The 26,935-nt window shown below is 63.4% G+C and overlaps 2 protein-coding genes across 9 annotated transcripts in view; one reads left to right on the top strand and one right to left on the bottom strand.

Annotated features, from left to right (window-relative positions):
- The window catches only part of RTEL1 (regulator of telomere elongation helicase 1), a 37,165-nt gene extending 19,769 nt beyond the window's left edge, over nt 1–17,396 (top strand). The window contains exons 14-38 of the mRNA XM_025398373.1: nt 233–288; nt 4,630–4,704; nt 4,820–4,901; nt 6,635–6,767; nt 6,954–7,067; nt 7,159–7,199; nt 7,320–7,405; nt 7,554–7,631; nt 8,084–8,161; nt 8,536–8,682; nt 8,763–8,878; nt 9,099–9,222; nt 9,307–9,457; nt 9,864–10,006; nt 10,789–10,884; nt 11,809–12,007; nt 12,145–12,285; nt 13,028–13,144; nt 13,420–13,653; nt 13,894–14,049; nt 14,155–14,477; nt 14,617–14,693; nt 15,564–16,010; nt 16,147–16,341; nt 17,017–17,396. Of these exons, the coding sequence (XP_025254158.1) occupies nt 233–288; nt 4,630–4,704; nt 4,820–4,901; nt 6,635–6,767; nt 6,954–7,067; nt 7,159–7,199; nt 7,320–7,405; nt 7,554–7,631; nt 8,084–8,161; nt 8,536–8,682; nt 8,763–8,878; nt 9,099–9,222; nt 9,307–9,457; nt 9,864–10,006; nt 10,789–10,884; nt 11,809–12,007; nt 12,145–12,285; nt 13,028–13,144; nt 13,420–13,653; nt 13,894–14,049; nt 14,155–14,477; nt 14,617–14,693; nt 15,564–16,010; nt 16,147–16,240 (3,308 nt within the window). The 3' untranslated portion in view covers nt 16,241–16,341; nt 17,017–17,396. The remainder of the gene's footprint in view (nt 1–232; nt 289–4,629; nt 4,705–4,819; nt 4,902–6,634; nt 6,768–6,953; nt 7,068–7,158; nt 7,200–7,319; nt 7,406–7,553; nt 7,632–8,083; nt 8,162–8,535; nt 8,683–8,762; nt 8,879–9,098; nt 9,223–9,306; nt 9,458–9,863; nt 10,007–10,788; nt 10,885–11,808; nt 12,008–12,144; nt 12,286–13,027; nt 13,145–13,419; nt 13,654–13,893; nt 14,050–14,154; nt 14,478–14,616; nt 14,694–15,563; nt 16,011–16,146; nt 16,342–17,016) is intronic.
- On the bottom strand, nt 17,380–26,923 carry ARFRP1 (ADP ribosylation factor related protein 1). Of its 8 annotated transcripts, none has more exons than XM_025398378.1 (8): nt 26,770–26,911; nt 25,967–26,065; nt 25,619–25,706; nt 25,276–25,358; nt 20,892–20,973; nt 20,598–20,668; nt 19,330–19,430; nt 17,380–19,259 (listed from the first exon to the last, which is right to left on the bottom strand). In XM_025398378.1, exons 2-8 carry the CDS (start codon nt 26,057–26,059, stop codon nt 19,172–19,174), a joined length of 606 nt encoding a protein of 201 aa, XP_025254163.1. In that variant the 5' UTR covers nt 26,060–26,065; nt 26,770–26,911; the 3' UTR covers nt 17,380–19,171. The 8 variants fall into 8 exon arrangements, 7 of the variants coding, with proteins under 7 accessions (XP_025254163.1, XP_025254162.1, XP_025254164.1 ...); XM_025398377.1 differs by having other exon boundaries at nt 25,967–26,060; XM_025398379.1 differs by lacking the exon at nt 26,770–26,911 and adding an exon at nt 26,713–26,748.
- Between the last annotated feature and the right edge of the window lie 12 nt (nt 26,924–26,935).

The following is a 26,935-nucleotide window of genomic DNA, read 5'->3' as shown; positions in this document are numbered from 1 at the left end:
CCGGCCCCCTTGGAGACGCTGTCCCTGCCTGGCTTCTCTCCTGGCTGCTGGGAAGGGCAGGCGAGCTGCCCGCCCTGAGTGGACACTGCGCTCCACCCTGGGCCCCCCGTTGGGCAGGAGCTGGAGCTTGGCAGTCGGGCTGAGCTGGCTTATGGCTGGAAGGGCGGGGCTGGGGTCGGGGCCTCCCCTGCCTGCAGTGCGGGTGTCAGCGCCCAGCATGCTACCTCCCCAGGTGCTGGAGTGTTCACCAACACAGCCGGACTGCAGAAGCTGGCGGACATCATCCAGGTGGGGCCTGCTCCTCTGGCGTCTCCTTCCCTGATGGAAGCCGGGCGGGTGCCTTCTCCTGCTGTATTAGTTACTGACTCTAGACGTGGGGGTGGGAGAACGGCCCCCACACCACCTGTTTCTGACTGGCAAACCCTTGGCTCCTTTCCTGTGACCCAAACCCACACTGGGCCTCCCGCGGGGATGGGGGAGGACGAGGTCTGGTGGCACGTGCCCAGGGTGACGCTGGTGGGGGAGGACGTGAAGGGGAGTGGGGTCCAGGGAGCCGCTCCTGCCCTGTCCGGGCCCTCAGGCCAGGGGGGACCCACTCCTGGCAGCCCCAGCTGCACGCAGATGAAGAGCTCTGGACACACGCAGCTTCCTGAACAGCTTCTCCAGGGACAGACAAACGGGGACCCTGTAGGTTGCCGGCGGGGGTGTCCCTGCGAGCCCATGATGGGGGATGCGGCCCTGGCCCCCTTCTTGGCCCCGTCCTGCCCTGCGATGCCTGTCCCCTCCCATGTGAGGTTGCTCCTGGCTCTGTGCCTGTGGCAGCACCTGCTTTCCCTGAGGCAGAGGGGCTTGTGCGGTTTGTGGAGGGCAAGCCCCATTTTTGGGTGCTCTGGGCACACACTTGCCTCTCCTGGACCTCGGTGCATTTTTTAGAAGCAGACCCACAAGTCCCTGACTGGGAGGCCATCAGTCCTTGGGGAAACCGAGGCACAGGTGGCTGTGTGGAGCCATGTGAGGCTGACTCTGTGCTGCCCACACTGAACCTCCTGGCCACACGAGGTCATGGCAGGGTTAGGTGGGGCTGCCCAGCTCTGTGACGACTTCATGAGTGTCCGCCTGGGGTGGGGGGTGCTCGAGCTGGGGGAGGCCGCAGAAGAACCCTGGAATGTACGGCCGGCCTGTGCGTGCAGTGCGGTGCAGTGCTCTATGCATGCTGCTGGGTGTGGAGCTGCAGGCCCCAGGATGGCCAGGCACTGCCTTCTTCATAGACGTGGCTCTGAGCAGGGGCGAGACCTGGGCAGGGACCAGGTGGGGTGGGCACAGCAGGTGGTAGGGCCCAGGCTCAGCCCTACCTCCACCGTGGCCTTCTCTGCGGCCAGTGATGCCACAGCCTGTGTCTTCTCTGTGTGGCAGCTGGGGCTGGAAAGACGGCACTGCTATGTCTCCCAGCTCCTCCCCAAAGGCACGGTGGGCATCCCAGGGCCAGACCCCTCTCTCTGTGGCTCCTGCCTGCCAAGGGCTGCTTTGCCGTCCCGCCTGGAGCGTGGTTGGCTCTTCAAGCAGGAGGCCGTGCACCTGCCAGGCGGACCTGCTTCCATGTCCTGATGGGTCACTCAAAGCACCTCCAGCACATGGCCATTAAGGCAGCCCTGCAGCCCAGGGCCTGGAGGGCAGGTGTGAGCTGGCCCGGGCCTGCCCCTCCCTGGAATGTGGCTTCCCAGGCTCCAGTATGGAGAAGTGTCCACACTCTGGAACCAAATCCTGTTCACCCCATGGGTTTGGAATTTCCTTTGGCTGCTGCTCTAAGTAGCCACTGGGAGATGACTCAGCTCCTCCCAACCCTGGGGACTGCGCACCGTGTTCACCCTCAGCTGCTCCTGAGTCCCTGCAGGTGTGGGCGCTGCTCATAGGGCTGCTGCTGGGCTGGACTTGCAGCCCTGAGGCACAGGTGACCCTGGGGACAGAGTGGGGCTAGAGTGGGGCTAGTGGCCCCAGGAAGAGTATGTGGGATGCACGGTTCAGTTGGAGGCAACTCCAGGCAGGGCCAGGCTGTGTGCTGGGGAGGTAGAGCTTAGCTGGAGGCAAACTCTGGGCAGTGCTGGCCCGTGCTGGGGAGCCAGTCACCGCTGGGCCCCTGTGAGACTAGTGGGTCCCCTTCCTTCTCTGCCTGAGCTGCCCTGGGGCTGAAGCACGGGGCGGTTTGTGGTGGTGTTTTTTTGAGACAGGGTCTCGCTCTGTCACCCCAGCGGGAGTGCCGGGCCTTGTCACCAGCTCACTGCAGCCTCAGCCTTCTGGGCCCAAGCCATCCTTTTGCCTCAGCCACCTGAGTAGCTGGGAACACAGGCGTGCACCACCACGCTCGGCTAATTTTAAAAGCTTTTTTGTGGAGATGGGGTCTTGGCGTGCACCACCACGCTCGGCTAATTTTTTGAATTTTTATGTGGAGATGGGTCTTGCCATGTTGCCCAGGCTGGTCTCAAAGTCCTGGGCTCCGGCAGTCTGCCCACCTTGGCCTCCCACAGTGCTGGGATTACACGTAAGAGCTTCCAGGCCTGCCCATCAGAGGGCTGGCTTTTTGAGGGAAGCTGTTTCCTGAGGCAGCCTCAGCCCCTGCTCATGGCAGCCCCTGGTGTCATGGTGAATTTGTTCTGTTGTTTCCATCCCTGTGGGCCAAATGCTTTGGTAAAACGCAAGGCCTTGTATTTAGCTGTCTTGACAGTGAAAATGGCTGAGAAGGAAGGAAGGAAGGAATGGAAGGAAGTTTCTCTCTCCTGTGCATACCCAGGCACGTGCACACGTGCGCAGTCCACACACGCTGCCGGTCTCTGTGTCCCAGCTGCGGTGCCGGCCCCCGTGTTCTCTAGTTCAGCTTCTCCGCATTTCTGTGAACGATTCCGGCTTCTTGATGTTCCCAGCAGAACTCCCTCAAGTCTGCGGCTTCTCCAGGGCTCTGACGGCGGCTGGGCTGACGTGGCCGCTCTGCGGAGCCTGTTGGGGCTTCACGTTCCTGTTCTGGCCATTTTCGGCTCTTTTTCCGGGAATGGTCGTCACGCGCTCTTTTCCTAGCGCAGGCATCGTCCCTTTCCCGTGGATTTGCAGGGTTCTCTGTAAGATCCGAGGAACACATGCCAACATGGTCTCTCCTGGTCTCGTGCTGGTCATTTTTTCCATTTTCACGACAGGTTTGGTGAACAGATGTTTCCTTGTCATCAGACTTTTGTCTTGAGCTTGTACCTCCCGACCAAGATCTAAACTGGGTCTTGTGTGTTCTCCAAACTGCACTGTAGGGTGGCGGAGCTTTGTGTCGGGGCCTCCGCGCCTTCCGGCGTCACCTGTGGGGGTGTGAAAGGCAGACTCTACCTGGATTTTTCCCAGCACACCACACCGGTGGTTCCGTCTGCTGACCGAGTGGCTCGGCTTCTCCCAACTCCGCTGGGCACCTGCCACACTGTTTTCCTCACGGTTTTGTTCATGGTGGTTTTGTCGTAAGTCCTGGTGTCGGCCAGAACCAATTTCTTTTTTTGTTTGTTTTTGAGACGGAGTTTCGCTCTTGTCGCCCAGGGTGGAGTGCAGTGGTGCGATCTTGGCTCACTGTAACCTCCGCCTCCTGGGTTCAAATGATTCTCCTGCCTCAGCCTCCTGAGTAGCTGGGATTACAGGTGCTTGCCACCACGCCCAGCTAATTTTCATATTTTTAGTAGAGACGGGGTTTTGCTGTGTTGGCCAGGCTGGTCTCGAACCCCTGACCTCAGGTGATCCTCTCGCCTCAGCCTCCCAGAGTGCTGGGATTACAGGTGTGAGCCGCCGCGCCCGGCCTCTTGTTCTTCTTAAACCTGCCCTGATGTTTTCTCCGTGATGCATGTTGGAGTCAGCCTGTCTGCTTCCTTTAAAAAATCTTGCTGTGATTTTGACTGGAATGTGTGGAATTCCTGTGTTTTTGAGTCAGTGTCTCTCTGTTGCCGAGTCTGGAATGCAGTGGGACCATCACAGCTCACTGCAGCCTCAACCTCCTGGGCTCAGGGGATCCTCTCAGCCCAGCCTCCCAAGTAGCTGGGACCACGGCACGTGCCACCACGCCCGTCTCAGCCCAGCCTCCCATGTAGCTGGGACCATGGCACGTGCCACCACGCCCGGCTAGTTTTCATATTTTTTTGGTGGAGACCCCGGGGTTGCACCATGTTGCCCAGGCTGGTCTTGAACTCCTGGGTTCGGGCAGTTCGCCCCTCTCGGCCTCTCAGAGTGCTGGGATTACAGGCGTGAGCCACTGCACTAGGCCATGTTGAATTTCTAGATTAATTTGGGACCCTTAGGGGCACAGAGAGGAGGGCTGGGCCAGCTGGTGGGAGGAGAGGCCTCTCGGGCTGCCGCGTTTCCAGTGCACGGAGATGGCCTGCGTAGGGGGAACAGAGCTCACCGGGGGTCCCTCCAGGGAGGAGAAAGGGTCAGGCAGGTGCCAACTCCTGTCCATCGGCCTGGGGCTGCATGATGGCAGGGGCCGGTGAACTGATGACCTCTGGGTGTCCTGTGACCTTCCGTGTGTGGGGCTGATGCCGCAGAAGATCAGGTGGCCTCCAGGGCTCCGGGCTCTGGCCTCAGCCTCCTCATGGGACTGCACCTCCTCTCTTTCAGATTGTGTTTAGTGTGGACCCCTCCGAGGGCAGCCGTAGTTCCCCGGCAGGGCTGGGACCCTTACAGTCCTATAAGGTAGGGGCCACCTCCAGGAGGCAGGTGGGGCTGGGGGTCCTGTGGTCCTGAAAGGTAAGGGGCTGCCCCCAGGACATGGGCGGGGTCTCCACACTCCTGGTCCTGTCCCCTCCAGGTGCACATCCATCCTGATGCTGGCCACCGGAGGACGGCTCAGCGGTCTGATGCCTGGAGCACCACTGCCGCCAGAAAGCGAGGTACAGACCTGGGCCCACACTCTCCCCGCCCGCCCGGGGGTGGTGCTCAGCACCAGCATGCCACAGGCTAGGCACGTGGCCAGCCATGGGTCTCCTGCCCCCCTGGGCCTGGCCACCTTCTCCATGTCCAGGCCAATCCAGAGTGTTCTCCTCACTGTCCCTCTGAAGGCTGGAGTTACTGAGAGACATGGGAGAGGGCCTGATGGCACCGTGACCTGCCCAGAGTCACCTGGTTGGTGGCGGCGAGCCACAGCTCAGCCAGGCCTTCCTGCTGGGACACACTGGTTTATGCCAAGGCCGTCAGCACGGAGCCCCACAGTGAGGCACAGCTTTTCCTGCTGCCTCCACCCAGCGCCTGGCTGGGCCAAGCCTCAGGGTCACATCTGAAGGGGGCCCAACTGGCCCTGTTGTCCGAAGCCCCTGGTGTGCTCGGCCCTGAGGCCCCACATGCCTTGTTGGCTTCCTGTGCTCTGTGGCGTCTTCGAGTCGGTGCTGCCGGGGACCTGTGTGGATGGGGCCTGTGAGTGGGCCCTCGGCTCCGTGTCCAGAGTCCTGTGGTTCTTGGAGTGTGTCCGGCCCCACCCGGCCATGTGGTGTCCAAGGGGGGCTTTGTGGCGGCAGTGGTGGGAGCTGCTGCCCCTTCTTGTGCTGCAGTGGGGCCTTGCCTCTGGGCTTGGTTCGTCCCTCTCTGGAACGTTCTTTCTCAGAGCTCTCTGGCCCGCGGTGGCACGACGTGGCCCTGGCTGAAGCAGCCCCCGCGTGGTTGCTGTGGTTGGTCTGCCTGGCCGAGCTGGAAGGGGAGGGCCGGGAGGATGTCAGGGTTGCGTGGCTTGACCCCCGGTCGGTGGCTCGGTGATGGCCTTGTGGCAAGGCCTCTCCCGGCAGGAAGCGTCCATCCTGGGGGGGTCGTGGGAGGTGGCGCGTGCCTGAGGCAGCTGGCGCACAGATCCTGAGGGCCTGGAATCTGTTTGTTCCATTGACCTCTGACGTCACTTGACTTCTGAGAAGCAGCCACTCCCTGCGTTGGGTGTTTGTAGGAAATGAGCTCCTGGAGGTGGAGGTCGGGAAGTTCCCCCATTGCAGGGCACGCTCAGCCCCAGGAAGCGGGGTGACCTTTGCTGGGAGAGGTGCCTTGTCCCTGCTGACCCCGAGTCACAGTCAGCGTCGTTCTGCTTGTGCCGTGTTTAATTCCTGGTGTCCAGTGCCCAGGCTCAGTCTCCTCCCCAGGCCGCGGCCGCTGCGGTCAGTCAAGCACTTCTAGGAACTTCCTTTGAACCGGTGCCCTTGTTCGCTGCTGACGCCACTGAGGCTTCCTGGTGGAGCGGGGAACTGGCACTTCCTCTTGTGTGCGTCCCTGGAATGTCGGGACGCTGGCGCTTGCTTCCCGTGCGCTCTTGGCGGGATGAGCTTGCCCTGAGCCGCATGTCACCGTTTCTGCAGAAGTTTAGGGTTGGAGTGGGCTGACCTCTCTGGAGGTGTCCCCAGCATCTGCCTGGGGTCTGCCTCGTACTCCGAGGACCCCCAGTCCCCCAGAGGGGACCCCAGCTGGCAGACTGCGCTCACGCTCAGGGCAGCCTCCTTTGTTCTGACTTCTGCACGCTGGGCCTGGGTGGCTGTGGGCGGCTCACTTGCTTGATGCCAGTGGGTGAGAGGGTGATGGGCAGAGAGGCAGGCGGTCAGGCCCCCAGTCCCGTCCTCACACCCTGTGTCCCCTGCTCCCCTCCGCCCCACAGGGAAGGTGTTGAGCTACTGGTGCTTCAGTCCCGGCCACAGCATGCGCGAGCTGGTCCGCCAGGGCGTCCGCTCCCTCATCCTTACCAGCGGCACGCTGGCCCCGGTGTCCTCCTTTGCCCTGGAGATGCAGATGTACGGGCCACCCCTGCCAGGGGCCTAAGCACTGGTGACGCCTGTGACGTTAGTGGGGTGGGAGTGCTGGGGGTCCCCATGAGCCGGGGTGCTGGGGGTCTTGGGCCTCGCTGGGGGTCTCGGGCCTCGAGGGCTAAAGGGGTGCTGGTGTCCTTCCCCACTGTCTGTCCCTCCGGCCACGCTCAGCCCTTTCCCGGTCTGCCTGGAGAACCCACACATCATCGACAAGCACCAGATCTGGGTGGGGGTCGTCCCCAGAGGTCCCGATGGAGCCCAGCTGAGCTCTGCGTTTGACAGACGGTGAGGGCCTGTCCCTGGGCCGTGCTGGGGTGCAAGGTCGGGCAGTACTGAGCCCTGAGGCCCTGAGCAGTGGCCTCTCGGCTCTGTGCAGGTTTTCTGAGGAGTGCTTGTCGTCCCTGGGGAAGGCTCTGGGTAAGTGCCCGGCACACCCCAGCTGTGCCCATCCTGGATCCTGGACCCTGCTCCCAAGAGCTGGTAGGGACCCCGGAAGACGCCCCGCCCCTGCCCTGACCCCAGCGCCTGCACTTCCAGGCAACATCGCCCGCGTGGTGCCCTACGGGCTGCTGATCTTCTTCCCTTCCTATCCTGTCATGGAGAAGAGCCTGGAGTTCTGGCGAGTATGTCTCCCCTGTATGTCCTGGGTGGGGTGGGGTGGGTGAGGGCAGGGCTGGAGCACGAAGCAGGCAGTGGCCACAGCTCCTGCCTGCCCTCATCGGATCAGTGGCGTAACCAGGGCTGCCGTGTCCCTGTCTCTTCCTCCCACAGGCCCGCGACTTGGCCAGGAAGATGGAGGCACTGAAGCCGCTGTTTGTGGAGCCCAGGAGCAAAGGCAGCTTCTCCGAGGTCGGCACTTGGCCGGGGCTCTGAGTCTGCTGCCCCCTCGTGCCTCCCGTGCCCCTCACAGCTTCCCCGAGGCTGACCACCAGCCCTGACCACGGGCTCTGGCAGCTGCCGGCTGCCTCTTCAGGGCCCCTGCGTTTCCTTCCTGGCCCTGAGTGTTGCCTCTTATCTTACAAAGCCCCGAGCACTGGGTGGGTGTGGTGACAGTGGTCCTCCTGTCTGAGTAGCTGTAGCCGGCGGCCACCCTGGCCCTGGGATTCCCCGTGTTTTCTGGGAAGCACTGAGCAGGCGCAGGATCAGCCTGGGATCCGTGCCAGGAAGAAGCTTCCAGAACCCGGTTGGCTTTCCTGGCTAGGATAGTCCTTCATCTTGGAGGATGAGACCTGGGTCTCCCTCATGGGGGAAGAAGGGGCTGAGGTGGGCTCCAGGCTGAGCCTGACCAACTTTCCTTCCAGACCATCAGTGCTTACTATGCAAGGGTCGCTGCCCCTGGGTCCACCGGCGCCACCTTCCTGGCGGTGTGCCGGGGCAAGGTGAGCTCTCTGGGGCCCTCTGTCCTGACCCGGTTGCCTGTTCCCTGGTGGGTGCTTATGGCTCCCCAGCTGACTTTGGGCCCTGGGGGCTGCCTGGTCCCCTCCTTGGGCCCCACAAGAGCAAAGCACTGGTGGCCTGCTGGGAGCGTGCCCTGCTCTGGGTCAGGCAGGCAGGATGCAGGAGGTTCCTGGCCACGAGAGTTGGAGGTGGCGTCTGGGAGCTGTGGACCCCAAGTGGGGTCCTGACCCATAGATGGGGCTTCCTCCCACCCCTGGTTGGGGTTGGAGCCTCGGGGAAGGTGGCTGGGCTGGGTATGGGCAGCCGGGGGGAGGAGCCCCCATGGCCCCAGGCAGCTCCCTGGTGTGTCCCCCAGGCCAGCGAAGGGTTGGACTTCTCAGACACGAATGGCCGTGGTGTGATCGTCACGGGCCTCCCGTACCCCCCCCGCATGGACCCCCGGGTTGTCCTCAAGATGCAGTTCCTGGACGAGATGAAGGGCCAGGGTGGGGCTGGGGGCCAGGTGAGTTACAGCAGGGCGGGGCAGGGGTAAGGCAGTCTGGCGACTGAGCCCCCCTGTGACCGAGCCTCCTCGCCCTCCAGTTCCTCTCTGGACAGGAGTGGTACCGGCAGCAGGCGTCCAGGGCGGTGAACCAGGCCATTGGGCGAGTGATCCGGCACCGCCAGGACTACGGGGCTGTCTTCCTCTGTGACCACAGGTGCGTGCAGTCCGGGGGCAGGCGTGGCGCCAGAGGACACGGCCACATCCCACTGGGCCCCTGGACTCTCCTTCCCCACATGAGGCCCTGTCTCCCCCAGAGCCTCTCTGGCGACTCGGGTCAGCCTGAGGCCCCTGCGGCAGATGAGGGTCTTCACTTGGGTGAACTGACCCCCTGAAGCGGCTGTGGGCAGGGCAGCAGGGCTGTGGCCACCCCCCAGGTTCGCCTTTGCTGATGCCAGAGCCCAGCTGCCCTCCTGGGTGCGTCCTCACGTCAGGGTGTACGACAACTTCGGCCACGTCATCCGAGACGTGGCCCAGTTCTTCCGTGTTGCCGAGCGAACTGTGAGTTTCTGCCCAGGGAGGGGATGAGGGTGTTGTCCCCAGAGGAGCCAGAAATGGGCCCACCCACCCCGAGTGGTTCTGCAGATGCCAGCACCGGCCCCCCGGGCTGCAGCACCCAGTTTGCGTGAAGGAGAAGATGCTGTCAGGGAGGCCAAGTCGCCTGACCCCCTCCTCTCCACCAGGAAAGCTAAGAGTCTGGACCTGCATGTCCCCAGCCTGAAGCAGAGGTCCTCAGGTGCAGATGGCCAGTGCGGGACGGGCAGTGTGGGGTGGGCGGGGCGGGCGGATTGGGGCGGGCCGTGTGGGGCAAGCAGCGGGGCAGGTGGTGTGGGGTGGGCGGCACCAGGCGCCCAGGGTGGAGGCGGCTCACCTGGCTTTATGCACTGCCCCTCCCACCTCCAAAGGCTGTGTCTACTTCCTAGGGTGGGGTTCCCACGGGCTGGAACCCTCCCCTACAGGCAGAGAACGCCTCAGGCAAAGACGCGCCCCAAGGCTGGGACTCCCCCTAATAGCAGGGGGGACACCCACAGGCAGGGGCCCCCAAATGCTGGGACCCTCCCTCAGGAGGGGCTCCGTCATAGGCAGGGACCCCCAGCTGGGGCCCCGCGGTGGGCTTCACTGCGCACTCGGGTACTCTGCAGGATCACCAGCTGCCGGGGACCCCGAGAGTAGCCTGTGTGTGGAGTATGAGCAGGAGCCAGTTCCTGCCTGGCAGAGGCCCAGGGGGCTGCTGGCTGCCCTGGAGCACAGTGAACAGCGGGCCGGGGACCTTGTCGAGGAGCAGGTGCAGTTCCAGGGCCTTGGGATGGACACAGACCCTCTGTCTCCTGAGGCCAACCCCACCCCGCCCATCTGACTTCAGGCACCTCCCCACACACCCCTGTAAATCCCCTGCCTGTCGGGCGGGCAGGCAGGTGAGGGATCCCAGCTGCCTGGCTATGTGTGTGCCCTCCACCTCGCCTCACCCACAGGCTGCTGGCTCCCAGGTGGTGCATGCCCTGGCCCTCAGCGGGTGCCCCCACATCACTTTGATTCTCTGGCAGGTCAGCTTGGCTCAGGGCACTCAAGATCGGGTACCCCTGCCCCTGGCTGTGCCTGAGGCTGGCCTTTCTCCAGGAATGTGCTGCGGTTGGGACCCAGGTTCCTTCCTCCTTGGGGCCTTTTGCCCCAGAAGCCCATAATTTCTCAGGCCAACCCGAAGCTTTCTCCCTGCTTCCTGCTGGGAGCCATTCTCCTCTTGCTGCCTGTCCCTGCCCTTCAGGCTCCTGGAGTGAGCCCTGGGTGCAGGCACCAGACACCTGTGTCCCCTTCCTGCCAGCCCCTCGCTGTGGTCGGACTGTCCTTCCTGGACCTGCTCTTACGTGTCACCACCTGTAAGCCTCATGAGCTGCTGGCGTGGCTTGGACAGGACCAAGTTGTGGGACTGTCACCAGGGTGTGCCGCGCCCCCTCCCCCGACCTTCGTCTTGGCTACTGCTCAGGGCTCCTTGGGGCCATCTTCCCTGTGGGCCCAGGTGCTTTGGGGCCCTGGAGTGTGTGGTTGGAACCACAGCTGTGTCCTCCTCAGGCCCACAGCTGCTCCACCCTATCCCTCCTGGCTGAGAAGAGGCCGGCAGAGGAGCTGCGAGGAGGGAGGAAGAAGATCCGGCTGATCAGCCACCTGGTGCGTGAGCTGTCCCTGCACCTGTGCTGACCACCATAGACATGTGTGGGAACCCGGCCCTGGGTGCCCCCAGCCAAGTTGGGATGTGGGCCCGATGGGACCAGGGAAGTTACCCCCGGGAGCTGATGTCCAGGGCGGCTGTGAAGCTGTCGGCCCAAGGGCTCAAGGGCAGCTGGGATCAGGCCCCGCCCTTGGGCAGGCTTGGTTTGGGGGCTGCAGCACTGGGTTTGGCCCTGGCATTTCCCTCAAGTGTGGACGTGCACCTGCCTCATGCGAGGGGCGCAGCCCATTCCCAGCCTTGGATGAAAGAACCGAGTTGTAGTCGGAGCCAGGAAGCCCCCTGCCTGCTGGAAAGCCCCAAGTGTGGCAGCCTTTGTCCATGTCCCTTGGCTTCTGGGAAGAACTGGGTGGTGCCCAGGCAGGGCTGGTGCCATCCGGAAGTGGGCGGCTGCCGAGGGGCCTGGGCTGTTGAGGGCCTGGGTGGGGAGTGCCGGGGCTGCCCCTGCCTTGGTTTCCACGTTTCCGTGTTGGTCTGGGGTGTGTGGAGAGATGGGCACCGCTTCTTGGGAAGCCCCTCCCTATGATCTGCCATCCTGGAGCCTCAGCTGTGTCCGCTGTGGGGTGGGGGCTTTAGGGAGGAGGAGAGAGGACCCCCAGCTTGAGGGAGAGCCAGTCTACCCTTTGCCCATTCGCTGCCCTCGGTTCCCTGCCAGCCTCTCACTGTGTGACCCAGACAGGCCCAGCCCCGCAGCTTTCTTCCCGCAGCACCTCCGTGTCCATCCAGCCAACCACTTTCTCAGGCAGCAGCCCCCGCTCAGCAATCACTGTCCCGGGGAACACTCAATGCTCCAAGGAAGGCTCTGCAGCTCCAGGGACGGGATGATGAGGCTGGCCCTGATGGAGCCTCGGGCCTGTGTGCTGCAGGAGGAGCCCGTGGCTGGCGCACAGATGGACAGGGCCAAGCTCTTCATGGTGGCTGTGAAGCAGGAACTGAGCCAAGCCAACTTTGCCACCTTCACCCAGGCCCTGCAGGACTACAAGGGTTCCGATGACTTCGCCGCCCTGGCTGCCTGTCTCGGCCCCCTCTTTGCTGAGGACCCCAAGAAGCACAGCCTGCTCCAAGGTGCCCTGGCTTGCAGGGGCTGCCCATCCTGCGGGCAGTGCTGCCGCTGTGTAGGGTGGGGGCCATCTGGGTCCAAGGTTGCCTCTGTTCTCTAGAGAAAAGGGGGCGGATGGGGACAGACACCCCCTCCTCTACAGGCTTCTACCAGTTTGTGCGGCCTCACCACAAGGAGCAGTTTGAGGAGGTCTGTATCCAGCTGACGGGACGGGGCTGCGGCTACCGGCCAGAACACAGCGTTCCCCGAAGGCAGCGGGCACAGCCAGCCCTGGACCCCACTGGTAAATGGGGCCTCGGGTGGGACCCTCAGACTCCTCCGTGGAAGGCACCGGAGTCCTGGGCTGGTTGGGGTGGGCATCCCTGGGGCCCTGCATGGCCCCGCCTCTCTGTTCCCGTGTGGGAGTGATGGGGGCCACCCCCCACCACCAGCAGCAGTATCACTTATTGGGGAGACCCTGTGCAACTCCACGCAGGGCCCTGCCCTTCCCATAGCCCCTGACCCCTACGCACAGCCCTGTCCAGCTGCCGCACGTGTCCCCTGCCCCCCATGCACAGCCCTGGGGAGTCCACTGCACACGCCAGGGTCCTAGACCCCTAGACCCCTGTCCTCCCGTCCTCCCTACTTCTGCCTTTGCCTAGGGTGGAGTCCAAGCCTCCAGAGGTGGGAGTGTCTGTGTTCGTGCTTGTTAACGAACAGCCCCCATAGAGCTCCTCCAGTACAGGGTTCACCCAGCGGGGAACCTAACCTGTTGGGAAGACCCAGACCCCTTCTGGGCTTGGTACCCACCCTGGGGCTCTGAGCTCCTAAGCAGGGCTTTGGCCTGCCTGCCACTGTTCCAGCCCCCATCCAGCAGTTGGTGTCTCCTCTGCTGCCCCTGGCACCTGGGCACGTGTGCCTGCCTGGGTTTTCCCGCCCTGGTCCGAGGTGGGTGAGGCCTGGCCTCCCCAGCCAGCCCTTCCCCTCCCCGGGGGAACTTCCCAGGTGCTCGGGACCAGCTTTGTGGCTCTGCATCTCTTCATCAGGAAGGACAGCGCTAGATCCCAAGCTGACTGTGTCCAAGGCTGCAGCCCAGCAGCTGGACCCCCGAGAGCACCTGAACCAGGGCAGGCCCCACCTGTCGCCCAGGCCACCCCCCACAGGTAGCTGAGTCCTGAACTGTGTGTAGCCTGCGACTTGGTGGGTTCCTCAATGGCTTGATGAGGCTAACACTTGAGTGTGGCTTGAGCCTTTGAACCGGAGGTGCCAGTGGAGCTGCCCCTGTGGGGAGCATCTCCTGGTGGGGGCTCCCGGTTCTGTACCCCGCAGTTGTCCTGAGCAGCTCTCCAGGAGTTCGTGGGAGGAAGGGCAGGCAGGGTGGTGGGACTCTCAGCCCTCCGCCCCAGCACCACTCTGAGCCATGCTATTCCCACACCAGGAGGCCCTGGCAGCCACCCACAGCAGGGGTCCAGAGCGCCCAGAGCAGGGAAGCAGGGCCAGCGCGCCGTGAGCACCTACCTGGCAGATGTCCGCAGGGCCCTGGGGTCTGCAGGCTGTAGCCAGCTCTTGGCAGCGCTGACAGCCTACAAGCAAGACGATGACCTCGACAAGGTGCTGGCCGTGCTGGCCGCCCTGACCACTGCAAAGCCGGAGGACTTCCCCCTGCTGCAGAGCAAGTGGCCTGGGCATGGGAACAGCCAGTGGGGTGGGCTTGGGGGACAGCCAGTGGGGTGGGCGTGGGGGACAGCCAGTGGGGTGGGCGTGGGGACAGCCAGTGGGGTGGGCGTGGGGACAGCCAGTGGGGTTGGGGTGGGGACAGCCAGTGGGGTGGGCGTGGGGACAGCCAGTGGGGTGGGGGCGGGGGCAGGGGCAGGGTGGGGGCCGTGCCGGGTCTGAGTGAAGCTCCCCGCAGGGTTCAGCATGTTTGTGCGTCCACACCACAAGCAGCGCTTCTCACAGACGTGCACAGACCTGACCGGCAGACCCTCCCTGGGCATGGAGCCACCAGGACCCCAGGAGGAGAGTCTTGCTGTGCCTCCTGTGCTCACCCACAGGGCTCCCCAACCAGGTAGGGCGCCTGCCTGGCTGCTCCTGACAGTGCCCCAACCGCACGCAGCCCTGGGAGTGAGCAGCAAAGCCCCAGGCCCCGCTTAGACTCAGTCTCCGTCTCCAGGCCCCGCACGGTCCGAGAAGCCCGGAAAGACCCAGAGCAAGATCTCGACCTTCCTTAGACAGAGGCCAGCAGGGACTGTGGGGGCGGGCGGTGAGGCTGCAGGGCCCAGCCAGTCCCCAGGACCTCCCCACGGGCCTGCAGCATCTGAGTGGGGTGAGCCTCCTGGGAGAGACCTTGCTGGGCAGCAGGCTGCAGGAGCTCCGAGTGGGCCCCTCTCAGCAGGCTGTGTGTGCCAGGGCTGTGGGGCGGAGGACGTGGTGCCCTTCCAGTGCCCTGCCTGTGATTTCCAGCGCTGCCAAGCCTGTTGGCAACGGCACCTTCAGGTTGGTGCCTGGCCACTACAGTTCCTGCTGGGTGTAGCCCCCGGTGGTGGGCTGAGGGGGAAAGGGCGGGGTATAGCCCCAGGTGGTGGGCTGGTGGCAACGCCTGGCAGGTGCGTCCAGTGGGCCGGTTGTCTCACAGGCCTCTAGGACGTGCCCATCCTGCCACACCGCCTCCAGGAAGCAGAGCGTCACGCAGGTCTTCTGGCCAGAGCCCCAGTGAGTGCCCACGGAGGCCCTCAGCACACCCGACGTGGCTTGATCACGTGCTTGTCCAGCTCTGGTGGGCCAAAGAACCACCCAACAGAATAGGCCAGCCCATGCCTGCCTGCCTGCCCCACTGCGGTGGGACCGGATCTGGGCCTCCCTCTGAGAAGCCCTGAGCTACGTTGGGGTCTGGGGTGGGTCTCTGGGAAGGTGCTTCCCCAGAACTTCCCTGGCTCCTGGCCTGTGAGTGGTGCCACAGGGGCATCCCAGCTGAGCCCCTCACCAGGAAGGAGGAGACCCCCGTGGGCATGTGTCCACTTTTCATCAGGCGACAGGGTTCTCTAATAAAAGTGCTGGCAGTGCCCCGGACGGTGTCTTCGTGGACTGGGCTTGGTGGTGGGAGTTGAGGAGAGACAGGGAGTTGGCACAGGCCCCTCGTAGCCTGCCTTGTGACACTACTTCCTCCACAGTGGGCTCAACCCTGCCCTCATCCTCACTGCTGCAGCCAAGCTGCAACTGTGGGGGGATCCACCAATACACCAGCTGCCTGGGCTGGTTGCTGGGTCAGGAGCTACCCCAGGTGCTGAGGGGGGCGGTTCCCTGGGTTCCCTGGCTGGTGAAGCCCCTCACAGAACCACCCTTGCACTGAGCTGTGGGGAGGGATGGTACCAGGTGGGTGAGGGGGGCTGCCTGGGGAGGGAGGAGTTCCTATGGGGCGTGGTGAGGCTGGCCCAGCCCTCTCCCTGCCCATATAGGGCGGCAGCAGGATGGGCTTGGGGATTGGGCAGTCCCTCCGCAGGCGGAGGGAGGGCAGAGGCGGCGGCATGTTGGTCAGGCACAGCAGGATCCGGTGTCCGCGCTGAGCCACTCTCCCTGCTCCAGCAAGGACCATGAGGGCAAGGACCATGAGGGCGCTGGAGGGGCCGGGCCTGCTGCTGCTGTGCCTGGTGTGGGCGCTGCCCACCCTGCTGCTGGTGCCGGCCATGCGTGGAGCGACAGAGGCACCCACTTACCCCTGGCGGGACACAGACACGGGGGAGTGGCTGGTGTGTGCCCAGTGCCCCCCAGGCACCTTTGTGCAGCAGCCCTGCCGCCGAGACAGCCCCACGACGTGTGGCCCGTGTCCTCCACGCCACTACACGCAGTTCTGGAACTACCTGGAGCGCTGCCGCTACTGCAACGTCCTCTGTGGGGAGCGCGAGGAAGAGGCACGGCCTTGCCACGCCACCCACAACCGCGCCTGCCGCTGCCGCACCGGCTTCTTCGCGCACGCTGGTTTCTGCCTGGAGCATGCATCGTGTCCACCTGGCACCGGCGTGATGGCCCCGGGTGAGAGCCGGGTGAGGGGAAGGGCCCCCAGGAGTGGTGGTCGGAGGTGTGGCAGGGGTCAGGTTGCTGGTCCCAGGCTTGCACCCTGAGCTAGGACACCAGTTCCCCTGACCCTGTTCTTCCCTCCCGGCTGCAGGCACCCCCAGCCAGAACACACAGTGCCAGCCGTGCCCCCCAGGCACCTTCTCAGCCAGCAGCTCCAGCTCAGAGCAGTGCCAGCCCCACCGTAACTGCACGGCCCTGGGCCTGGCCCTCAACGTGCCAGGCTCTTCCTCCCATGACGCCCTGTGCACCAGCTGCACTGCCTTCCCCCTCAGCACCAGGGTACCAGGTGAGCCAGAGGACTGAGGGAGTAGCGCACTGCAGGCCAGGCCCACTTGTGCCCTCACTCCAGCCCCTACACGTGCATGTAGCCTGAAGCATGCCAGCTGGCCTCGGGGAAGGGACCACAGTGGATTTGAGGGGTCAGTGGTCCCTCCTCTAGATCCCCACCAAGTCTGCCCCCTCAGGGGTGGCTGAGGATTAGGATCTGAGCCAGGGCAGAGCCTCCCCTGGGGAGCCTTGGGAAGGTGGGCAGCACTCTCCTAACTGCCCGAGAGGAAGGTGGCTGGCCCCTCTGACATGGGGAAACTGAGGCCCGATGTTAGCCACTGTTAAGAAGCCACAGTGGTTAACACGAAGTCAGGTTCAGTCCATCTGCAGATCCCAACCAGCCCCTTCCAGTGGCCCAGGAGCCCTAAGATCCTGCCTGGGCCCCTTTGCCTCTCCCAGCCAAACTCCGAGTGGCCACTCCTGCCCCCACGCCTTTGCTCCACCGCGCTGACTGAAGGCTCCTGCCCCTTCTCCAGTCCCCACCCTTGCAGTGCTCACTCCAGCACGGCTCACTGTACAGGGATTTCTCTCCTGCAAACCCCCTGGGTGGGGCCCAGAAAACAGGGTGCTCGGCAGGCCCCCACCAGTGTCTGTGGGTGAAATGAGGGGACTGCTGCCTCCCCACCCACTACAGGAACTGAGGAGTGCAAGCGTGCCGTCATCGACTTCGTGGCTTTCCAGGATATCTCCATCAAGAGGTTGCAGCGGCTGCTGCAGGCCCTTGAGGCCCCGGGGGGCTGGGGTCCAACACCAAGGGCGGGCCGCGCAGCCTTGCGGCTGAAGCTGCATCAGCAGCTCACGGAGCTCCTGGAGGCGCAGGATGGGGCACTTCTGGTGCGGCTGCTGCAGGCACTGCGTGTGGCCAGGATGCCCGGGCTGGAGCGGAGCGTCCGTGAGCGCTTCCTCCCTGGGCACTGATCCTGGCCCCCTCTCCCCCTTATTTATTCGACATCCTTGGCACCCCACTTGCACTAAAAGCGGCTTAATAGAAGAAATTAGGTTTCTTAAAGCTTATTTTTATAAAGCCTTTTCATAAAACTGGTTGTAGTTGCACAGCTACTGGGAGGGCAGCCGCGGACACCTGAGCCGCCTGGTGTGCCCAGATCCCTCAGGCTGCCATCAGAACTGTTGCTCGGGGCTTCCCCTACCTCAGACCCTCCCAGGGGGGATCACTGGGAGTGCCTCCTCTACGCTCCCGTTGGCTGTGGCACGTGGCGGGGGCCCCTGAAGCTCAGGGAGGGTCAAGGCCTGGGAGGGTATCATTGCTCGAAGAACAGGACGGGGCTCAGGCCAGCCCCAGTCGCCGGGGCCCCACACTAACCCCCTCTTTTGAATTCCTCCCACTCCCAACTCTCAGGGGATTTCCCAAGAGGAGACCTGCCAAACACCTCCTCCAGGCCTCCCATGCTTCCTGGGAAGTGAAGCTTTTCCCCTTTGGGGCAGGCTCTGAAGCCTTCAGATGCATCCAGAGCAACTGGGGGCCCGCCCCAGCCACACTCCCCTGCGTGGCCAGTTTCCCGTGGCTGGAGGCCCCGCCCCCTAGGTCCTGGGAACCAACCTGCAAAACACACACAGGGTCCCCTGGAGATGACGCGGGGACTTCCAGGGCCCGACTCCTGTGAGTCACAGCCCCGCAGCTGCTGTGCCACCCCCACCCTGACTCATGCCCCTTCCCAGCAGCTCCTCCCAGGCCCCCCACGTCCTTCCCACATCCGCAGGGAGTGCCTGGACTCTCCAGGCTCCAGACCCACCTGGGGAGCCCCTCACCTGCCCACCAGCCCCTGAGCAGCCCAGTGCCACAGTCACCGTGTCCAACAGCCAGGAGCCAAGCCTCAGCCCTCCAGGAGGGAAGGGATGGACAGACCCACACTTGCCGTCTTTATTTTGCACTCACCCTGGGCAGCACTGGGCAGGCGGCTCCTGCCCACAGCCAGACTGAGGAAGAACAGAGCCCTCGGCAGGCCCAGTGGGGGCTGTGCAGGGAGGGCCCCAGGATCAGCCTCACTCCCAAGCAGGGGACGCAGGCCCCGCACAGCACTGACACAGGGCCCCCCAGAGAACCCCTCCAGGAGGTTCTCTCTTGGCTGGGAGAGGGCTCTGGATCCCCACACACACTCCCCACTTGCAGGGCTGGGGCACAAAAACAGCCACTCCCAGCAGAGGCCCCCTCAGCTTTTTTGCATCAGCTCCCTCCCAGGGGATTAAGATGAGGCGAAGCCAGACTCAGGTGCGGAGTGTATGTCTTCCCTCACAGGCCTCCTCGGCTCTGTCCCGAGGCTGCATCAGAATCCAGGGCCCCCGCTGGCCTTTGGGGACATGGCCTGGGTCTTCCTCAAGGCAAGATCAGCCCCAGACCACCTCCAGGGTCACGGGGCACAAGCCAGAGGGCAACCATGGCTGACTGGCCTCCTTCTCGATGGGGTGGACATGCAGCCACGGAATCTCCCAAAGGCCCCACAGGGCTGTCCCCAGGCAGTCCAAGCCAGCCTGAGCACTGGAGCCCCGATTCCCAACCAGGTCTCCCTCAGACCCCCCCGAAAGGGCCCAGAAAGGCCACCGCAGCGCCCCATGGAAAGGCTGCCGCCAGAGGGCGCCAGCCGGGCGGCCAGACTCCCCTCCAAAACCTCCGAGGCCTGCACTTTTCCAGACGTAGAGGAAAGTTTGTCTTCGAGAAAACAAAGGAAATGGAAGAACCCCAAAGCAAAGCAAACCCACCCCCCAGACGAGCAGCCAACAGGCCACTCCTCCAGCACCGGGCACCAGCCGTCCCGACGGCAGCGCGGCCGCGCCTACGTGATGTCCCTCTGCCGCGGCGGCCGGTGCACGTTCCGCACGACACACTTCACCATCCACTCGATGCCCTCGCGCACCCCTTTGCTGTGAAGACAGGGGGTGTGAGGGGGCTGGCCTTGGTCCCCAAAGCCCCTGCAGGTGCAGCTCCACTCACCCCGTGAGGGCCGAGCAGGCCTGGGTCAGGCAATCCCGCCTGCCGATCTTGCTGGTGCAGTCGCTGAAGGCCGTCTTGATGTCAGGGATTGAGAGGCACGTCTGGGGGAGGCAAGGCCATGAGGAGCAGCCCCCACGTCTGGCCCTGTCCTGCCTGTGGGCCTGGGACTCTCAGAAGGGCATATGCCCTTCACCCCAGAACAACAGGCAGAGCTCCACGAGGGTCCCAGTGTCTCCCAGAGGCCACAGCGGTGAGGACCCTGCGCTCACCCCGAGGCTGAACGTGGCTGGTAGTGCCTGGGACAGACGTTAGACGTCCACACAGCTGCAAGGAATCCACCCCCATCCCCTTCCTGGGGGACACCATGAGGCCCGAGGTGGGGCACCGAGGGTTGACGCCTCCTGGGCAGTGGTGGAGGCAGGTCCCAGGGGCCCATACAGCTGGGAATAATGGAGGGGTGGGAGCCCTGCGTTGGGCTCACATGGCCAGGGATGATGTGGGGGGGAGCCCTGCGTCGGTGATGGGGGCAGTCTGCAATCATGGACACTTCTGCTCACAACCACCTGCCCAGTCCTCAAAAGAGCAGCCCCTCCCCTTTCCTCTGAGGGGAGACCCCTGCCCCACACCAGGTGGCCCTCGTCGGCTGAGATTGTGGGGGAGGCCAGCCCTACAGGCTGGGGGCAACAGAGCCGCCCCAGAGAAGGCGGGCAGTAAAGATTCACCCTGGCCCTCTGGACGCTGCACTGCTTCTGTGGAAGCTACTCCAAGAGGACGGCAAGAATTCAGTGTGGCCAGTGCTCCAGGGGACAGCAGCACCTCAGAGGGGTCTTGAGGGTCTGCCCTGGGGGTGGAGCTGGCACAGATGCCCCCTCCAAGTGTAGCAGGAACAAGTGAGGGTCAGAGCTGACTCCCACCAGGGCCCCAGCATCACTTTTTGAGCTCTGAGTTTCATCTGGGTCTCCCCACAGCTCAGTCGTACGCTTCTTAGACACGGCCGCCTTCAGGGGAGAGGTGCCCTGCATGGCAGGAAGAGGCCTACTGGGCGCCTGCCCCGAGGTGGGAGAACCTCCAGGGCTGGCAGCAGCAGGTCCGGAGAGGAACCAGGCTTGGGAAGCTGCTGGGGGCAGGGCGGGCCTTGAGAATGGCTCTGTGCCCCTGGGCGGTCACTGGGCCTGGGCCTGGGGTGTCTGGGTGCACACACTGCTCCCCTTGCTGTGGGGGAGTCTGGGGACTTGGGAAGCTGCTGCAGGAGACGGGGTGGGGCTCACCTCCACATCCTGCTTGTTGGCCAGCACCAAGACAGGGACACCGCACAGCGCCTCGCTGGTCACCACCTTCTCTGGGGAGGGCAGGAGAGGCAGCACCTCACACCCAGCATCCTGCCTGACTGCCCTGGGGCCCACAGCCGTGGACACCGACAGCTGCTCCCTCTGCCCCCCATTGCCTATGAGGCAGGAGCGCTTCTGACCAGACACTGAGCCAGCCCCAGGTACAGAGCTGCCCCAGCTGGACCTGCCCCCCCTCACCATCCACCCCTCCCTGAGCAGCCAGGCCGCACTCACCGAACGCCTGCTTGGACTCGGCCAGCCTCTCCTCGTCGGTGGAGTCAATGACGTAGATGACGCCGTGACACTCTGCATAATACTGGGAGGAAGCAGGAGTTGGGGCTCAGCCCCCACCCTGCCAAGGGCCAGGCCTGTGCCATGGCCACTGTGGGGGGCTCACATGAGGAATGGGCAAAAGAGCAGCTCCCGCTTGCAAGACCCTTCTGGGATGCATTCCGGGGTTGTGGGGAAATCTGGTGGAGGTGCCCCCAGGCACTGTTCCTAAGAACCTGCCTGCAACCTTTGGCCTGATGGCGGCCAGAGAAAAAGGTGAAAGACAGGGATTGGGCCAGGCATGGTAGCTCACAATTATCCCAACACTTTGGGGGGCAGAAGCAGGAGGATCACCTGAGCCCAGTTCACGGCCAACCTGGGCAATGTAGTGAGACTTCGTCTCTACAAAAGCTTATGGTAATGTGCGCCTGTAGTCCAAGCTACTTGGGAGGCTGAGGTGGGAGAATGGCTTGAGCCTGGGAGGTTGAGGCTGTAGTGAGCTCTGATCATGCCACTGTGCTCCAGCCTGGGTGAGAATGAGAGACCCTATCTCAAAAAAAAGATAGGGTTTGGGGGCTGGAGGAACACAAACCACAGCCTGGCCTGTCGAGGGAGTGCACCTGTGGGGCTCCGTGCCAGCACCTCGTGCGGGGAGGGATTGTGGCCATGCGGATGACAACACTGACCAGCGCCATCTACGAGGCGAGCCCTCCCTGCCAGGACAGGGCCAGAGTCACTGAACTCAAGACTTTTGCAGGCTGGGCTGGTCAGTCCTGGGCTCGCTGGCGACACTGCTGGGCAAGACAGGGCACAGACCCTGCGGCCTCAGGTACGAGTGCCGAGCCCCGGACCAGATGAGTGCACCTCTGTCGGAATCAGAAAATAATACAGGAAACTCCGCGTCCACGTGGAGCAAACAGCTCACATTTGCCACTTTGCCTCCAGGCTGTGCCAGCTCTCCTGCCTGGGCATGAGGTCCCAGAGACCTGGAACTGGATGCTGACCAGGTAGGACAAGCTGGTGGTCAGTGTGTTAAGACACACATACCCCTGAGAGCGTGAGAAGTCAGGAGGCACCGCCCAACTCTCCGAAATCCTTAGGGTGTCCGAGCAGGGAGTACCAGGCAACCCCATCCCAGTGCCAGACAAGCTTGTGCACCTGCACTTCTCACAGTGGAGAAAGAAGCCCAAGGCCAGGCGTCCTCCAGGGTTCTGCAGGCAGCGAGGCACCCCCACACCCCCAGGAACTTCTCTGGCCTACAGGCAGGTGCCACACACAGGCCACCAGCCCCACAGGGGACCCTGCAGCGTGGAGACTGTCTGCTGCTGACACCCAGGAGCAGACGGACCCTGAGGCGGAGACCTCTGCGGCGGGAGGGGCGGCTCTGTGGAGGCTGCAGCAAGCCCAGTGAGAGAATCCCCACGTGGCCCCCGGGGCTTCTGAACAGGGTGGCAGAAGGTTCGTGTGCAACCGGGTCCTGGACCACGGGACCACGTGCGTGGTCAGAGCCACCCATCACACCTACCAGGCACAAGGCACACAGCCCAGCAGGGCTGCAGTGAGACGGGAGTGGCACCTCAGGGCTGAGTGCAGGCAGGACCTAGAGCCCCATGCCCCAGTGGAGGCGTCACAGCAGTGGTCACTGTGTGGTACCCCACAACGAGGGGAAGAGGGAAATGTCCAAGCGTGGCTCCTGGCTGGCCAGCTGACCCCAGCGGAGCAATCAGAGGGACTGTGGGTCTGAGTGTTTCTCCCCAGCAGCAATGGGAGCTCCCCAACTGCCAAGTGCCAGCCAGCCTGAGACTAGTGTCACAGCAAAGAACCCAGGAGCTGAGGTCCTGGCACATGCCACACGTGGACACCGGCCCGGGGTCCAGCCCCAGGACAAGGCCAATTCCCAACGATAGCCCTTTCGCTCTGCACAAGGATGCAGGATACAGGAACCGGGGTGGGAGCAGAGCCCTTCCGCTGTGCACAAGGATGCAGGATGCAGGAACCGGGGTGGGAGCAGAGACCTCCCTTCTGGTCCCTCCTGGGGGGTCTCTGCTGCTGATCCTCCCAGCTCTGAGCTCAGCAGGGTCAGGCGTCCCAGCCACTAGAGCAGCACATACTCAGCTGACACGCTGAACGATGAGCCACAGCTGCCTCACGGGCATGAAATGCACCTCATATCTAGGAGACCCTGGTGGGCAGGAGACGGGGCTGCTATCCCACAGCTGGAGACCCAGAGAGCCACTGGCCCCACCAAGGTGGCGTCTGGAGAAGGACTCAGACTACCAGGAAATCACACCCCAGCAGAAGTGGTAGTGAACTGGGGGGACACTCAAGGAAGAATGCAGCCCTAAGATCAGCAGCAAGGATGAGCTATAGTGGCCCCCTTAAGTCTCCCTCTTCCAGTTTCCCCTTAAGAGAGACCCTCGGGACCTTGGAGGAGCCCGTCTCCGATGTGGAAGTGTGGGTCCATGCAAGGCTGCGGCTGCGGCCAGTGCAGGCGTCTGTGGCCCCAGTGTATTCTTGCTTCATGCTGGATAACACTGTACCAGCGGATGGCCTCATTCTGGTTTCTGTGGGACCCACTCTGGCTGCAAAGAGCCATGCTGCCAGGTCACACCTGCCCAGGGCAGCCCACACTGGAGGCCCACCGGGCCGTGGCGTGAAGTCCCGGCCAGCCTGGCCCCACATGGCCCAGCACAGCCAGTTCTCCTCCAGGGCTCCCGGCTGGGCCAACCACAGCTCCGCGGATCCTGCTGCCTGAATCGACCTCTCCTCTCCCATCCTCGCTGCCTTCCTGATACTGACCCCCAATACGCATCCTGTACCTCAACCTGTCTCGGCATCTGTGCCTGAGACACTGGCCTGTGACAAGATCATCATCATCTTTGTCCCTCCCCAAGCACGCTGGGCACTGGACCCAGGCTCTGACTCAGCTTGTCCCATCTGACTACAGTGGACCTACAGGATCTATCAGAGATCACTTGGCCACGGGAGAAATGACCTCTTGGCTAGAAGTCACGGCAGGAGGGGACACTTCGGTGGGGCCTAGGCAAGAGGAACTGGGATCAAAAAGGAGATCAGGACCTGGGCATTCAACTCCAGAGCTGGCGGCTGGCAAGCATCAGGGCAGCCAAGGCACCGGGGCCGCCCCACACCCACTGTGCCAGCCTAGGGCAGGGAGCCCCAGGAAGCCACAGGCTCTGCCCTGCTCAGTGCTGGCCTCAGTGCCTGGCCCAGGCTGAGAAGGAGAGAAACTGTAGTCTGGGGGGTGTGGGGGAGGGGCACCACACTGGGATCTCAGAAAAGCCCAAAACCTGCGTCAAACGAGGAGACCGCTGCTGCGGGACCCCGAGGAGTCTTCTGGTGACCACGGAAGAAAGAATGTTAAGCTAGAACTGAGGTAACCCCATCGGGGAGAGGCAGCCGTCGTGCCTTCCCCACATCTGGCTGGTCTTTGCCATTTCTGTGTCCTGGTGGTGAGCAGCAAGATGTCTGAGCTGGAAGGAGACACTCGCTTTGGGGGAGTGCAGGGTCCCCGGGTCCCCACACTTTGTCTTGTCCTGACTGAGAAAGAAACAGACTGCCCTGACCTCTCTGACCTGGCCAACGAGGTTTCCCTTGGGCTCAAACCCAAGCCAGGGCTTGAACATTCCGACACTTGTAAGATGTTTAGGTTGTTAACATAAAGTTCAGGTTTCAAAACATTGAAACAAATTAGCCCCAGCCCTGAACCCAATTCCTTAAATTTTCGTTTAAACGCCACACCCTGCTCTCCCAACTTCGGACAGAACCAGTGAGCACGCCCTTCCCTTTGCTGGTCACCTGAGGATGCTGCACTCTGTCAACAGGTTCCCCTAACGCATACCCTGACCTGAGGATGCCCCAGTCTGTCAACAGGTTCCCCTAACGCATGCCCTGACCTGAGGATGCCCCAGTCTGTCAACAGGTTCCCCTAACGCGTGCCCTGACCTGAGGATGCCCCAGTCTGTCAACAGGTTCCCCTAACGCGTGCCCTGACCTGAGGATGCCCACTCTGTCAACAAGTTCCCTAATACATGCTCTGATCTGATCGCCTTGGCGTTTAGTGATTCTTTCCTTGGAATCTCCACTAGCCCCATCGCAGGGAACTCCCAAGTAGGAAACTCCCCTACCACCACTTTTGGGGCAACTTTAGCTAAGGGTTCAGCTGGGACAAACCAGGGAGCCACTCGGGAACCTGGGACAGGACCAGAGAGAAACCCCCAGGGACAAAGTGGGTAATGAAAGTTACTAAGGAAGGGCCCAAAGGGTGCCCTCTGGAAAGAAATGGCACTGAAGGGCTGGAGGGGGGGTGGACCTGACCAGGGAGTCTTACCTTGTCCCACAAAGACTGCAGCTCTTCCTGCCCTCCTAAGTCCCAGAACATGAGCCGAGCCTTTCCCACATCCACAGTGCCAACTGGGGAGAGGAGGAAACAGGCAAGGCTCGTGACCTTGGTCCTCGACACACCCAGTCCCAGCTCTCCCGGGGGATGGAGCAAACCATGCTGGTGCCACTCAAATGAGACTTGAGAGGGGACTGACAGGGCTGTGGCCAAGAGCTAGCTGGACTGTGAACGTCACAGCATCCTCAAGGCCCCAAACCCACAGCCTGCTATTTAGACCCCTTACTGTTTGGACCCCTTACTGTTTGGACCCCTTACTGTTTGGACCCCTTACTGTTTAGACCCACGGTGGTGGTGATTTTGGATAGACTCATTCCCTTGTAGTTCTTGTTAAACCGGGTTTTTGACTGCTCCAGGAAGGTCTGAGGAGAGAGGGAGAGGAAGACGCATCAAGTAGGGGCTACACTGGCTTCCCAAATATCCTTCCTCAGGCCTGTTCCTTAAGAGAGAAAAACAGAAACAAAGCAACACTCTGCTCTTCAGGAAGCTGGTGGTGACAATCCTGTCGTCTCAGGTGAAATGTGGCTTCCATCTGGGTAGTGAACATGCAGTTGACAGCACAAAACCGAGGCGGGGGCCACCCGGCCGTGGGAAAGGCGCGGGCAAGGGGGTGGGCACTCACCGTCTTCCCAGCATTGTCCAGGCCCAGGATCAGGATGCAGTACTCGTCCTTCTGAAACATGTACTTGTACAAGCCCGACAGCAGCGTGTACATCCTGCCCTGGGCGCCCCAACATGTGTCAGTGTGCAGCCAGAACGCAGCTCCCTCCCCCGGCTTCTCCACGGTGGGCAGTGGCGCCCCACGTCCAGCTGGCCGCTCAGGACGAGAGCCTGGGGGCCATTCCCGGCTCTCCCTCTTCCCCCTCACCCCTGCAACTCCTCCCAGGCCGGCCGCCACTCCGTCCTTCCGCTCACTGCAATGACTGCGACCCTTCCGAACCCGCAGCGGCTCCGGTCCCCCCCGCTCGCGGGACCACCCAGCCGGGTGTTCACGGCGAGCTCCGCTGCGCTCCCGCCCTCCCCCGAGGTTTCGCTCCCACGCTTCACGCGCGCGGAACGGGGCACACACTCGCGGCAGCCCCGCCTGGGCCCCCGCGCCCCACCCGGGAGCAGCGAGCCGCCGGCGCGCTCCCCAGGAGCTCCCCAGGGACGCCCCATCAGCCCGTTTCTTAAAACGGGGACGGCCAGCGGGGAGCGGACCACAGGGCGGGGGCGCAGCGGCCCGGCTGCTCCCGGAGGCGGCGCGCGGCGGGCAGGGAACGACTCCCGCGGAGGAAGAACCCGCGTCGGGGACCCCGCCTACGGCCGCCAGGTTGGAGGCTCGCCGACAAGCAGCCAAAGCTGGTTCCTGTCACACCTGCGTCCCACCTCCAGCTCTGGGCCGCCCCTCGGGCCTCGCGCCCCACCGCATAGCCTGCGGCCTACCTGCGACCGCCGCGACCTCGGAGCCGCCGCTGCTAACCCCCGCTGACCTCCGCTGACCCCGCGCTAACCCCGCGCGGCGCCTGACGGGACGAGAGCCGGCCTCAGGGAAGGAGCTGAAACGCGTCCCGGCGGCCTCCGCGCTCCGCTTCCCGGCTGCCCCCGCGCG

This window comes from Theropithecus gelada, chromosome 10 (assembly GCF_003255815.1).
Source record: "Theropithecus gelada isolate Dixy chromosome 10, Tgel_1.0, whole genome shotgun sequence".
In the NCBI taxonomy this organism is placed as follows: Eukaryota; Metazoa; Chordata; class Mammalia; order Primates; family Cercopithecidae; genus Theropithecus; species Theropithecus gelada.
The sequence above is the reverse complement of the archived record's forward strand: the minus strand, read 5'-3'. Positions and strand labels throughout refer to the sequence as shown.

Excerpts from the sequence above, each read along its gene's own strand:
- ARFRP1 (XM_025398378.1), bottom strand. The coding sequence starts at position 26,059 with ATGTACACGCTGCTGTCGGGCTTGTACAAGTACATGTTTCAGAAGGAC. Across the intron at positions 20,974-25,275 it reads TGCAGTCTTTGTGGGACAAG|TATTATGCAGAGTGTCACGG; the intron begins GTAAGACTCCCT and ends GCTTCCTCCCAG. Across the intron at positions 20,669-20,891 it reads CGAGTCCAAGCAGGCGTTCG|AGAAGGTGGTGACCAGCGAG; the intron begins GTGAGTGCGGCC and ends TGCCCTCCCCAG.